The sequence below is a fragment of the Strix aluco genome, chromosome 4 (genome assembly GCF_031877795.1).
Source record: "Strix aluco isolate bStrAlu1 chromosome 4, bStrAlu1.hap1, whole genome shotgun sequence".
Classification (NCBI taxonomy): domain Eukaryota; kingdom Metazoa; phylum Chordata; class Aves; order Strigiformes; family Strigidae; genus Strix; species Strix aluco.
Genome location: NC_133934.1, coordinates 29,391,026 through 29,405,833, shown reverse-complemented (window position 1 = coordinate 29,405,833; position 14,808 = coordinate 29,391,026). Strand labels below are relative to the sequence as shown.

Below are 14,808 nucleotides of genomic sequence, written 5' to 3'. Positions count from 1 at the left end.
CTCCTAGTGAAAAGGAAGCAATATATCTTGGGATACACTCTAATCAAGTAGAAATCAAACATGAGATATCACAACAGATCAAATTACTTTGGTTATTGACCACATCTGCAGTTCCTGCTGAAATCCCTTGGAGTGGTAGATACCTGACATCTCCAAAGCAAACAGTTCTTCAAGTAATCTTTTCTTGTCTTTGGTGTGATTTGAAGGTCATATTTTCCTCATGTTTTAAGATCAGAATACATGAGTATTCATTGAGATATAATTACTGAATTGTATAACTCCACTCTAGCTAGTCACAAGTTTAAATGTGTATGACGAGATTGATTCTCTGTGGGCTGAAGTCTCATGGAAGTGAAGGATGTTTAGTCCCAGATCTCTCTGCCTGCAGGAGAAGCAGCATCTTCAGCAGTCTGTGCCTCTGAGAACAGGTGTTGCTTCTCAGTTTCTCCATTTGAAGATTTGGCCTTTTTATTTGAGCGTTACCAACTTTGCCACAAAACTGCAGTTTACCCAGGAATGGGGGCTTCTATATTTTTATCTGCTGTTTCAAAGCTTCTTTACTCTTAATGCTTCCAAAACTTAACAGGCATTACACTAAACTCTGTTTTATATGTTTAACATCGTAGCAACTTTATATTTACTCAGGTCAAAAAAAGACAGTATTTTGTAATTTTATTTATTTTTAAGTAATTATAACTTAAACTGCTTAGTAAAGAGCACATAAAGTGAATCTGATATATTGTGACAGGATCAACATTGGTTTCACAGCTGATAGCTGTGCAGTCACCAGTCATGCATAAGGTTTCCTATTGGGCTGTCATACAAGGCACCAGCAGCAGCCTTACCCAACAAGTAGGAAAATATGTAAATTTCCACAGCAGCCTCTGGTTCATGTATACTCAGGGAGCAGTTCTCTCTCAAGCAAATTACCTTTCATAAACAATGACAACAGTCCTGTAAAAGGCAATGACAGTCTTCCAAGCAGTGTGACTGCAATTCAGTCTTCCTCACAATGAGAGAGTGCTGAAAGTATACTTTCTTTCTTGGATTCATCTTCCTTGTGGATGAATCAGTATGAGACTTACTGTGGTCCAAAGCAGTTTGTCCTGTGGTCCAAAATCTTTTCATGATTAATGCAGATTTTTGTTTCCCATTGTATGTATGGACAGCAATTTTGGAAAATGTTTGAGTGGCTAGGACTATGTTAGATAGTGAAAAACATTTTTTGACATGATATTTGAGTTCTAAAACAATGTTCCTATTCCATGTCATGACAAACCCAAGAGCTTGTTAGTGAAGATGTTTCCTCATCATATTATGGGCAACAGTCTATAATTCTCAACAGGAGTAACACATAATCTGAATTAGACTTCTGGATCATCTCTCTTTCTCCTTTTCTGGTCCAGTGAATATTTAATTGTTTATAGACAATGAAACAGCAAGAGAATTTGGGAGAGATTTTTCTTGCCTAACATCTGGAAGTACTGTTGTCATCTTTTCATGTTATTTTCGCTGTTCATATTTTGATGAGAGTTCTTTCATCTTTGGTAAGAGATGAGGATTCCCATGAAAAATGTCAGTTTTGACAAAGCGGTATTTTCTGGCCCAAATAACTCTTTGGTTGGAAAATTCCAAAGCATAGGCTACTTTTTGCAAAACTGAACATGATGGATGTTCTCTATGTGTGATAATAATGTCTGATCAGTTTAGGCTGATTATAATGCAATTACAACATATTTAGGGTAACAGAACAAATACCTGAAGGGAGACTGTAAAGAAGACAGAGCCAGGCTATTTCAGTGCTCAGTGACAGGACCAGAGGCAGTTGGGACAAAGTGAAACACAGGAGGTTCTGTCTGAACATAAGGAAACACTTTTTTTACTGCATGGGTTACTGAACACAGGTTGCCCAGAGAGGTTGTGGAGCCTCTGTCTTTGGAGACAGTCAAAAGCTGTCTGGGCATGGTTCTGCACAACCAGCTCTAGGTGGCCCTGCTTGAGCAGGAGAGTTGGATCAGATGACCTCCAGAGGTACCTTCCAACCTTAGCCATTCTATTATTCTGTGAAATATCCCATTCACTCCTGTTACTATGTTTGAAACTAATTCCTATATAGTAGGTAGAGCAAGTTAATAATAAATACATGAAGATATTAAATCCAGGTATAATCTGTTTGGGGGTTTTTTTGATTTAGGATAAAAGATGCAATGAATTCTATACCTTGTTCCCCACTCATTAGGTTGTACTTACATATACTATAAATAAGGGAGTAGCAAGATCTCTTAAACTGTAGGACAGTCATGAGAAGGAAAGATTAACATTTGGGTTACTTAAATTCAGTCAGATGTTCCCCTGGAGTGTATGTTCTGTTTGTTCCTCTGCTTGTGGATTGTAGGGAATTGGGTGTGAGAATCAAAGTTACTCTTTTCAAACCTAGCATGACACTTTTCCACATAATGTGAGAGAAATTTTCTAAACATAGTGTGAAAATTGTAATCATATTGAAAACATGCAAAGAGCTATTCTACGGGGGCATTTCAGTAAACTAGATTTTCTTCTAAATTCATCTAAACCCTTATAAATATGAGGCATAACAAAAGAGAGAATGATATATGTGCATTTCTGCTGTTCTGTAGTACTGTGCTTGAATAATGTTATGTTACACAAACACTTAAAACATTGCATGTACTTTTGTGTTCATTTACTCGAGTTTTATCATGAAATACTGATGAATGTACAATATTCTGTACACATATCATGGTTTAAGCTCAAAGGGCAGCTGAGCACTAGGCAGCCGCTCGTTCACTCCTTCGCCCTTAGGAATGGGGAGGAGAAGATAAAACAAAAGGTTCAGGGATTGAGACAAGGACAGGGAGGGATGACTCACCAATTATAGCCATGGTCAAATGACAGACTTCATTGATGAAGAAAAGAAGAATATCAATTTAATTTGAACACCACCACCACCACTTAATTTACCCATCAAACAGAGCAGGACAGTGAGAAATACAACCACGCCTTAAAAACACCTTCCCCCCCACCCCTCCCTTCTTCCTGTGCTCAGCTTCACTCCCAATTTCTCTATCTTGTTCCCCTGAGAGACATAGGGGGCAGGGAATGGGGGGTTGTGGTCAGTTCATCACCTGTTGTTTCTGCCGCTCCTTCCTCCTCAGGGGGAGGACTCCTCACACTCCCTCCTGTTCCAGTGTGGGGTTCCTCTCATGGGACCCAGTCCTCCACAAACTTCTCCAATGTGAGTCCTTCCCATGGGCTGCAGCTCTTCACGAACTGCTCCAGCGTGGGTCCCTCCCATGGGCTGCAGTCCTCCCAACAACAGACTGCTCCAGTGCAGGCTTCCCTCAGAGTCCCGGCCTTCTTCAGGCACAGCCACCTGCTCCAGCGTGGGGTCCTCCCTGGGCTGCAGGTGAAGATCTGCTCTGCCAGTGACCTCCATAGGCGTCAGGGGGGCAGCCTGCCCTCCCACCATGGGCTGCAGGGGAGTCTCTGCTCTGGCACACCTCCTCCTCCTTTCTTCCACTGACCTCGGTGTTTGCATAGGTATTTCCCTCACAACTCCTCCTCCTCTCAGGTTCCCCTTCCTAAATATGTTATCACAGAGGTGTGGCCACCATCCCTAAAGGGCTTGCCCTTGGCCAGAGTCTGGTCCGACTTGGAGCTAGGGGAGCTTCTAGAAACTTCTCACAGGAGTCACCTCTGCAGCCGCCAGCTCTGTAGCCCCCTCCCCCACTACAGAAACCCTGCCACACACAAACACAACACAGCACATCAAGAAAAGATGCTTACTGGGGAAAAATCAAAAGACAAACTGATCTGGGCATCTGGGGCTGAAGTGTGAGAGGACAAGGGAGAGTTCATCATGAAGAAAATGGCAGTAATGTGAGGAGGTTTGTTGAAGTCTTTGAACCTCATATACCCCAAAGCTGCAGCTAAGTGGTTTGAGACAACAGAAATAGTTCAATATTGGCAGTATGCAAGGATTTAGCAGAGAGGAAAACTATATAAAATAAACCTCATGATCCTCAGATTAGAGGTAGATACTAAAAGAAGTTCTAACAGGGAGTGCCAGTCCAAGAAAGACTGTCCAGTTCTGTTCATCAGCTGAATAATTGACTGTTGGATCTTCTTTCAACTTCCTCTCAATGATCCAGCTATAGGATCACACAGTTGCCACATTGTGCTGCCACACACTAGCAACTGGCTGACAGAGAATATTAATCATGTTAAGATAAGTTTGCTTCCAGAATAAGCAAATACATGCAGTCTTTTGATAACAAATTACTTTCGAATAGTACACTTTTTCATGGAAAATTTTCTCATATTTTGAAAGTAAATAAAATTTTAAAATTCCACATTGGTCTCAGTGCTAAATAAATAGCTGACTTTCAGTCTGAAGTGAAATTCTGTCTGTTTTTTTCTGTTGTGGTGGAAAATTAAAACATAAATATTTCTGACTACCAATTCGGGAAGAAATACATAAACTGAACAATTTTTTAAATCCAAAGTACTCTTTCAGATCAATTTGTCTTGTGATAAACCCCCTAAAAGCTGGATGGTTTTTGTATATAACTATAGTCTGTGTAATCATATGGACTTGTGACTGTTGCATTTATTTTGCTCTTGCTCATCGTTCTCTTTACTATCAATTATGTCTTATCTGAATGAAATTATTAGCATGTAGACTGTCTCTTGCTCAGTGTTTGTGCAATATAAGCTAATTGTCCCCATTCTTCCTTCAGGTCTTGGGATTCAAAAAATAAAATAGAAAAAAAATCCTGCCTTCAGTTTTCTATGCAGAGAAATTGTGCAGTCTCTGTCATTAAATATTTTTCAAGACCTGACTGAATAAAGCCTTGAGAAACCTGATCAGTCCTCAGAGCTGACCAAGCTTTGAGGAGGACATTGGACTAGAGACCTCCTCATATCCCTTTCTACCCAAAGTATCCTATGATCCCAGTTGTCTTAATTTTGACAATTGCCCTGCTAGTATGAGGTGTGTTACGGTAGCATAGTACACCAGTAGGAAGTGTGCTGCTGTATGGTACAGGAGCTCTTGAAAATCATTAGAAACTTGATTTGGAAAGGATAAATCTGTTTTTAAAGAATGGTTTATTGTACCATGTTAAAGTTAAGATGTTACTCAGGAAGTTAATGCATATTGGTAGGGGAATATAAGTCTCTGAATAGGTTATTAGGCAGGCAGAGGTCAAACCCACCTTTCTTTACTGGCATGAATAGGCTCATATGGGGTCTTGAGCTCTGAAACTTGTAGTTTCTCAAGCCTGAGAGGAAATCCCCTGATTGATAAGTTTGTTAAATACTTCTGTAATTATTTTTTTCTGTATTTCCTTTAATCTCACAACATTTGTGTTTCTTTTTTTGCTTTCTTTCTGTGAAAGGTCAGTGTGAACCAATTACTCTGGAACTCTGTATGAACTTGCCTTACAATTATACTTATTACCCAAACTACCTGGGCCACAGGACACAGAAGGAAGCCTCTATCAGCTGGGAGTCTTCTCTTTTCCCAGCTTTGGTCCAGACCAACTGCTACAAGTACCTTATGTTTTTTGCCTGTACAATCTTAGTACCAAAATGTGACCCCCATACAAATCAGCGGATCCCACCTTGCAGGTACTATACTATGTTTAATTCTTGACTGACATTGTTTGTTGTATTACTCTTTCTCAATTTTCTGTTTCCATTGAAAATGCCAGAAATTTTGCTTTGCAATTCCATAGCAAAAGATAGAGCGCTATATTTTTTAAGATCATTAAATGCAGTTCATTACTGCATTCATCACATGTGTGATTAGTATCTGAAGTATTCAAAGAGAGGAATAACAGTTCAATAATTTTCAAAATGTATATATTGAATAGACTAGACTATTTTAGTTAGAAGGGACCTACAGCTGCCTGACCAATTTGGGGCTGACCAAGTTAAAGCATGTTATTAAGGGCACTGTCCAAATGCCTCTTAAACACCAACAGACTTGGGACATCGACCACCTCTCTAGGAAGCCTGTTCCAGTGTTTGACCACCCTCTTGGTAAAGAAATGCTTCCTAATGTCCAGTCTAAACCTCCCCTGGCACAGCTTTGAACCATTCCCATGTGTCCTATCACTGGATCTCAGGGAGAAGAGATCAGTGCCTCCCTCTCCACTTCCCCTCCTCGGGAAGCTGGAGAGAGCAATGAGGTTGCCCCTCAGCCTACTCTTCTCCAAACTAGACAAGCCCAAAGTCCTCAGCCACTCCTCAGAGGATGTGCCTTCCAGCCCTTTCACCAGCTTTGTTGCCCTCCTCTGGATGCATTCAAGGACCTTCACATCCTTCTTAAATTGTGAGGCCTGAAACTGCACATAGTACTCAGGGTGCACCAACGCTGAATACAGTGGGATAGTCACCTCTTTTGACTGGCTGATTATGCTGTGTTTGATGCACCCCAGGATGCAATTTGCCCTCTTGGCTGCCAGGGCACACTGCTGACTCACCTGCTGTCGACCAGCACATCCAGCCACTCCTCTCCCAATTTATACTTGTGCCCGGTGTTACTCTGTCCTAGGTGCAGGATCTGGCATTTGGTCATCTTAAATTTCATCCCATTAATCACAGCCCAATGCTCTAATCTATCTAGATCTCTCTGCAAGGCCCCTTGTCCCTCAAGAGAGTCAACGGCACCTCCCAGATTGATATCCTGATCAAAGTTGCTAATGGTGCATTAAGCTCCTGCATCCAGACCATTGATAAATATATTGAAGAGAACTGGCTCTAGAATTGAACCCTGAGGAACACTGCTGGTGACCGGTCACCAGCCAGATGTAGCCCCATTCACTACAACCCTTTGAGCTCTGCCCTTCAGCCAGTTCTTCACCCAGCACACCATGAACCCACTTATCCCACAGTTGTCCGGAGGATCCTGTGAGCTTTGTATGAACCATTTTCCATTTCTGTGTGTTTGATTAGAATTGCAGCACTATAAAGGGTATTTAAACATAGAATCAATTCATTTAATTTGGAACATTAGCATTTGTAATAAGTTCCTTGCATTAGTATATCACTTTTCTATGCAAAGCACTATCCAAATAATATTGACAAAACCTGAGATTTTAATGCATGCTTACCTTTCTAAATTAGAGGAGTGCCACATCATTCTGAATTATAGACTAATTTATGCTTATTTTTACTTGTCAGATTAACTTTTCTACTATCCTCATCAATTAACATGACTGTAGTTTGCAGGGTTATGCCTGTATCTGTTCAAAAGAGCCTATGTTCTGTAAATCTTACGGCTTTGGTAGCAGCAGTTGTTGCAGGTTAGGAGAGCTTATAAACCTGATCAACAGGCAGAGCTTTTTGAGTTACTGGCTGCTAGAGCCTTCTCATGCTGTATTTCTGTCTCTTTTATTGGGCCTACCCCAACAGTATTGCTCAATGAACATCTGCTGTATTGAAACAAAAATGCATTGAAAATTACGATACATGTCCTAAGATATTCTACCACATGACATTGTTGACAAATAGATAACATTTCTTTGTCTAGGGATGTGCTTCTTAGTGCAGGTTAAGAGTGAGTCACAGGGAAATTTGCTGATACTGCTTAATTCTCACATAGTGACCTAACAGGAAAGTTAGAATATTGTATATGGGATAGCTGTGAAGTTACAGAGTGGTTTGTGCAAGCTCTGTTTCAGGCCTGCTTGTTTAAAAATCAAGTCGTCTTTTTTTTTTTTTTTTTTTTTTTTTAAGAAAAGCAGTATAACAAAAAAAAATTGGGCTTAATCTAATGTAGAGGGACAAAAGTTAAATTATAGGCTCTTTGCTTCAGCAACCACATACCTAGCTAACAGATTTTAAGAAGTATCACAATACAGTTGAATAGTCTTCAAATTTAAGGTATTAAACAGACAAAGAAGAATTCATAGAAAGCATAGAATAATTTACTTTGAAGGGGCTTCTGGAATCATCTGGCCTAACTTCCTGATCAAAGCAGGGTAACATCACATTTAGATCAGATTGAATATACAACATAAAATTTTAAATCCTAGGATTCTAAGCTCTACTTTTATAACTGTTTTCAGGTTTCACTCTTATGTTAGATCACAAGTAGAGAGTGATTTTATCAGGAAGGGATACCTTGCAAGGTCCCACTGAGATCTGTAGTACTTGCTTTACAATAACGTTTTAGGAAGAATTTGAGACACAGATGTGATGTAAAAATGTTTTAAAAATGAAAACACATATAGCCTCATACCAGTAAACTCTTGAGTTACTTGATGAATGTAGGGCAGAAAAAACTAAATACATTTGATATAAATATAAATCTACTTAACTACAGTTTGAAGCTCCTAGAAGGCAGCATATTATATTCTGAGCACAGAAACTGTATTCTGAGAATTTGCTGCTGCCTTTGCAAAATAACTGCTCTCTTGTTCAAAGATATCAATGGTTAGTTAAGCTTAATAGAACACATGGATTGCTTTACCCGTCTTTTCCTGTAAATATGAAATGGAGTTCAGCTAATGCAGTTTTTCAGTGTTAAGCTTTTCAAGTCAAAGTGAACTTTCCAACCATGAAATGCAAATTCATGTTATAGTTCTGCATCTGTTATAAAATATACTTATCAGAGATGAATTAGATTTTTTTTTATACAGGCACAATGATCTGTTCTTTTAATTCTAAGTGGTATAACTAAATGATTTTAATTTTACTCCCTTTGTATAAAACATCTGTCCCTGCTTTGCAAGGCTTTTAATTGTGTTATTAATTTGATTGTCATGCTTTATTTTTTAACTATACTGGTCTTCATGAAGTTCTGTTCAAAGTAAGCAATACAGGTGAAGAGGGTTTTCTGAGAGAACTGAACTTGCTGTTATTGAGTCCATTCATTGATCTATCAAGTGTGTTTTCAAATTCTGAACAGTGTTCTTCATCTGTGATAAGGCATTGGTAATATTAGTTCAGGTCTGGAGAAATAATCTTTGAAGATTATTGTGTGCTGGGTTCCCACTGAGGACAACTGGAGTTTCATAGATGAAGAATATCTGAGGAATAAGCTCAGAAATTCCTGTTTCCTTATAATTACAAACTATTTTTTCTATTATTTGATTCTGCAGAGTGCTGAGCAGCTTCTGGAGATTCTGGGTCTCCAACATTCCAATAAGTGTATCAGTGTCCCTTATTTTGGGACCAGTAAATGCCTTCCTAGTCACATTAGCCTATAATGACATGGAGATTACACTATTTGTGTATTTAAGTAGTCTTCAGCTGACTTTGGTGTTGTTTCAAAACTGTGATGAATGTGTATGAAGAATAATCCTGGTCAAATCTCATGCCCTTATGTGTTGACATCAATTTAGGCATCCCATTACTGTATTTGAACTGGGAGAGCAAAGTGATATTTTAGTTAACTGCTAGATATGCTTAATGTTCTTTAAAAAGTGCTAGATTGAATTTCATTGCAGAAAATTGCACATTTCTATGCTACATCTATTTTTTTTTTTTTTTACCTTGTATTTCTTTCTCCTACCAAGAAGGGGGAGATTTCTCTGCCGTGTGATGTCTACTCTTGTTAACTGTTAACTTGTTAGATTGATTCATGGACAGTACCACAGATGAGATTTGGCTGAGAAGTAAATAAAGAAGTCTGTTACCAAGGTATTCTGATACCCCCTCCAACTGTGAGACTTGGTATGGGAATGTAGGAAGGATTAAAAAAAATAAAAGTACTAATTGCTCTTCCAATTTTCCTAGCAGTATTGCAATAGGATTCCATATGTGCTGTGATGGGCACTACTTTGAAGTTCATCTACATTTTACTTCTTTCACCACAGACTGACAACTAAATAGTTTGCAATAGCTTTTGGGAAGGGTCAGCTTTGGCTAGAGATTTGAGTGTGCAGAGAACACAGGATGGAAATGACTTAGATGTCTCAGCTAACAGAATCAAATTTTTAAAAGTATTCATCATATCATTGTTGTTGGTTTTGGGTTTTTGTCATTGGTAAATAAAAATTCTGGCATTCAGAAAGCTGAGGTTATAAAGTGGTGTGGATAAACCTTTTTGATATTGAGGAGGATCTAAAAGGAAAGTCAACTCAATTGTGAATCATTTGGTGTGGAAAAACATTGACTCTTCTTCAGGCAATCCCCCAAACCAAAATTAAATTAGAAAAGATTAATTATGTATTGTTTTCTCAAAAGAGCATAAAATAATTGATCCTAAATGGATCTGTTTGCTTGGTTTTTGTCACTGCATTTCTTGAAGCTTATTGCAGGAAAAAAAGTGGTCCGTTTGTCAAAAGATCAAATGAAAATGAGTGGAATAAAATGCCTTCCATGAAAGGAGTGTCTGTTCCTAGAAGAAAGATCTGGAAAAATTAATAAAATTAAATAAAAGGCAAGTTAAAAGTGACATGAAGGAAACTGAAAAAAATAGAAATGGGTGGAATCCTACTGTTGCATATTTTTCAACCTGTAAGAGCAAAGGAGAATTTTCTTTGAAATGGTAGGAGAAAGTCCAAATGATTATAAGTTCAGAAAATATGATCTAAAAGGTACAATTAAATGAGTTGCTGAGTCTAGAAACAAGAGAAGACTTGGGGAGACATCATAATCTTCAGATAGGTAAAAGTGAGCTTCTGTGAGAAAATAAATAAATTGTTCACCATGTTCACTGAAGTTAGATCAGAATGGATTTAAAGTGCACATCAGGAGAACTGTAGGTCAGATATAAGGAAGATAATAGATATCTCTGTATGAAAATAAGTGATAAGGAAGTATTTTAAATCTTTCTAACTGAAGAGTTTTTAAGAACAGCTTGGACAAATATGTTAAGCATGATGCATGTTTCCATTTGGAGGAAGAGGTGAAAAGGATGTTGAGGTTCCTAATCCCATACTGCCTAGTTAATATTCCACAAAAAGGAAAAAAAGAGGCAGTTTAAACAAACAGGAATTCATGATACCACAGATACAAGACAAGGCTATTGTATTGAACAGCACATCAGGTATGATTCCAGGCAAAAGTAGTTACTACATGTTTAAAGTAATGCTTAAAATAATAGAGGATTTTTCTATTAAGCATTTTCTCTTTGTACATTTGAAGCATTTGACACTGGATGTTTTGAAAGACATGATATTCATCTAGATGGACTGAACTGATTTTGTGTGATGAGTCCTGTCTTTCTGTGGTAAAAAAAAATAAAAATGCATCAGAAAGACTGCCTTTTTCCATGTGTGATACAAGCTCTATTGCTTTAACTGACAACACCATCAAGACAGGGTTGATTTGTGCTTTGATTTTTCCCCAAACTCATAATTTTATTGAATTCCTAGGGAGTTCTTTGCTCTTCTGTTTGCAGATTTAAATATTTTGTCCTTCTGAAACCACATGGTTTTTGAGGTAGCATCATCAGAAGAGGTAGAATTTCACTGGTACAAAATGTATTTGGCTTTTTTTCCTGAAGGAGGGCATTTAACCTTAAAAAAGGTTCTCTGCCATCCCTTGCAGAGGAGAGGATGTTTGTAAGTAGTTATATTTGGCTATTATGTTATAAATCGGGTAATAGTCTGCATAGAGTAACTTAAAATAATATTTCAACAATAACAACATATCTTTTGACTTTTTTTTTTTTTTTATGTAAAGAGATCTGATTAGCTGATTTTTCCTTGATCTTTGTCTTTAACTTTGGCTAGGAATATTAACTTCCAATAACTGGGAATTTCTAAGATTTTCACTCGGTTACTTTGTGCAATTCTACTTTGTCTCCTCAGGACATTATGTGTACAGTCTAAGGAGCGCTGTGAGTCTGTGCTTGGGATTGTAGGTCTGCAGTGGCCAGAAGATACTGACTGCACTCAGTTTCCAGACGAGAACTCAGACAACCAAACTTGTCTAACACCAGATGAAGATGTTGAAGGTAACTCCTACAAATACATATAACAGGAAATTAAAGATTTGATTAGGTTCCCAAAGTCACTTTTCCCCCCCCTCTATACCTCCTCTTTAAATTACAATTAAACTGAGGGAATTATTCCAAACTGGGTTTCAGGGAATTTGGATACCTACTATTTGCAGATAAGAGGAAGTTCTCATAAGAAATCTATTTGAGGGGAGGATCAATTACCCTCAACTTGTGAAACTCAGTGTTTGAGATTTGTTGCTAACACCACACCTACTGCTCATTTGTGGTTTTATACTTCACTTTTTTACCTATTTAGATGCTGTAATAATGCTTTTCTAACCAGAAGGCAGATGCCTGGCGATCTTAAAAAAGCTGAGCCCCATGACAGCTCTGAGAAAAATATTGTAATGTTAGAGTCTTTGCCAACTATTTTTCGCTCTTGGTTTTTGTTTGGGGAAAGTTTTGTAGAGAGTTGTGCCAAACTAGCTTCAGTAGCAACTGACAAATTTCAGTTTTTGAGTTCAGACATAATACTAATCATTGTGGGTATGAACATGGAACAAAAGACTGAAATTGCCTTAAATGCTTCTGGATATTTTTTGTATGTATGAAGAGAGAAGCTGTGCAGCTTTTCCTTCTGCAGTGGTCATTGGATGTGAGATCTGTGGGGATTCTGACATGCCTTTTTTTTTTTTTCTTGCCAAAACACCAGTAAAGTAGCTGGGAAAATAGTGAGATGGTGTGTGCTACAGTGCCTGCAATATGCTGATGATGTTCAGTTCTCACTGTTCTCCTCCTACTCACCTCTATGGTGATGACAGTCTTTCCACAGCCTTGATCTTACTCAGAGAAAGCAGTGAGCAGAAACTAGTTAGTCTACAGTTCTTTTAGTGAAGATGTTTAGTGAAGATTGCTGTGAATATAGTGAAGGAATCATAAAGAAACAATGAAGCATATATAGTTAGTACTGTTTCTTCAAGCAAAAGTCCATGTGCACATATATCACTGTGAGGATTTTATAAAGACGTGTAATACCATAGTAATGAAGTCCTCTGTTGTGGGACTCTTCAGAGACAAGGAGATCATTTTCCTCTACAGCAGTGAGCTGATGGAAAGCTTCTTACACAGCAGTATGTAGGAAAGGGAAAGTAAGACTTTGGCACAACAAGGTGAGTTAAACTAAAATAATGTGATTTAATTTTCTCAGGTATCATACGTGTTTTAACCTTCCTCCCTGTGTTATTGGATCATTTGACATTGAAATCTAACATAGAATGGTTATATATTATATATTAAATATGTTACTGCATAGAGGACTAGTGTGTTCTGTTTCTAGAGATAAATTATAGTTCAAAAACATTCTCACTTTAATTAGAGAAACTCTGCCTAGTAAGTTGATTCACTGCTTATTGATCATTTTAGATCTGAAACAGATATTCCTGGAAAATCAATGAAAAAGGAAGCGGTTTTAGTATTCTCTTAGAAACAGTGGTACTAATTAAGGGGCCTTATCAGAGTTGTTTTGGGTTCACACTACTAGAATTTTATATTGATTCAGTGCCATATTTCTTCTGACTACCAATGTTGGTAGAAAGTCTGGCAAGTTTAAAACCTTATATAAATATTTCTGAAAAAACCACATGTAACAGAAGAAAATAAGCTTCTGAGAGCATTTAAATTTCCAATATAAGCTGTAATTGACAGAGTTACTACAATGTGCTGAATTACTTAACTTCTCTTCCAGTCAGTGCTGAATCCAAGAATACTACTGGCCAAGACAGTATGCATTGTAAACTTAGTTATTTTCATAATGAGTTATTCTTAAATGTTGGTAGTATAGTTCACATACCTTTTTATCATTAGAGTGTTATTTTCTAAGGCTTCTGAGTTAATTGATGATATTTTTCATACAACTGTTTATTGAATCCTCAAATTTACCCAAGGAACTGCATGGTATTAAATATCCAAGAGGTTTTGCAGGAAGGGAAAAAAAAAGGCAACATATGATGGAGGCTGTACATCAAAGTCAGTGACATGTACAGTGTGAATAAATAGGTTTTAGCCATTTAAATGGGTTTTTCAAAACCATCTAAATAAAGCTTTCTCAAAATGGTACTCTGTAAGATGAGGCAGAAACGATGTAAGGGTTAATTAGTGGACATTTATAGGTGATTTTTTTTAATTCAGCCTAAATTGCCTAAAGATTATTTTTTTTATCCTGGGGTTTTCTCATACTCATTTCAACTCATCAGATCATCTATTCCTGCTTCACACAACACCACAGCAGTGAGAAAAGTAGCTAGAAGATCCATGCCCACAATCTAAACATGGTAGGCCAGTTATTTGGCAAAGCTTTGAAATTTGACAGAGCATAGCATGTGAGGGAGAGCTCTGGAAAATGTTGCTCCACCCCATTCACAGAGCAATTGTTCAGAGTCTTGCCTGCTACATAGTTCCAGTTTAGTGTCACACAAGCTTTCTATTCCTGTCATTTACCCTTCTGAAACAGTCACAGTGATAAATAAGTAAGTACCTATGTGATGATTAAGCTTGCAGCTATGGAGTCTTGTTTCTCCCTGTTCCTTGTCATTGACAGAATGCTCACCCAGTCACTTCAAGTGCCGTTCTGGGAGGTGTGTCCTGGCATCCAGAAGATGTGATGGTCAAGCTGACTGTGAAGATGATAGTGATGAGGACAGCTGTGGTAAATAAATTCGATGAGTTGGATCTTTTGAGTGGAGAGTAGTTGAAGCATTAAAAAATGAGTTTTGTTTTTCCTTCAGTTATTTGAACCATAGCATTACAGTTCAGAGGATAAGTTCTGTAAGAAAAATATGTTGAAAGTGGGGTTTTTTAAAGACTAGTAGCAGTAAAAATACTTTAGCAAGCAT

General features: G+C 37.9%; 1 protein-coding gene across 7 annotated transcripts in view; it reads left to right on the top strand.

The window, feature by feature from the left end:
* The window catches only part of CORIN (corin, serine peptidase), a 174,111-nt gene that overhangs the window by 128,232 nt on the left and 31,071 nt on the right, over window positions 1–14,808 (top strand). For all 7 annotated transcript variants that reach the window (XR_012623065.1, XM_074822462.1, XM_074822460.1 and 4 more), the window contains 3 exons: window positions 5,418–5,649; window positions 11,787–11,932; window positions 14,514–14,621. Coding sequence is in view for 6 of the 7 variants with exons in the window: in XM_074822462.1 (XP_074678563.1) it covers window positions 5,418–5,649; window positions 11,787–11,932; window positions 14,514–14,621 (486 nt within the window). In the remaining variant the exon portion in view is untranslated. The remainder of the gene's footprint in view (window positions 1–5,417; window positions 5,650–11,786; window positions 11,933–14,513; window positions 14,622–14,808) is intronic.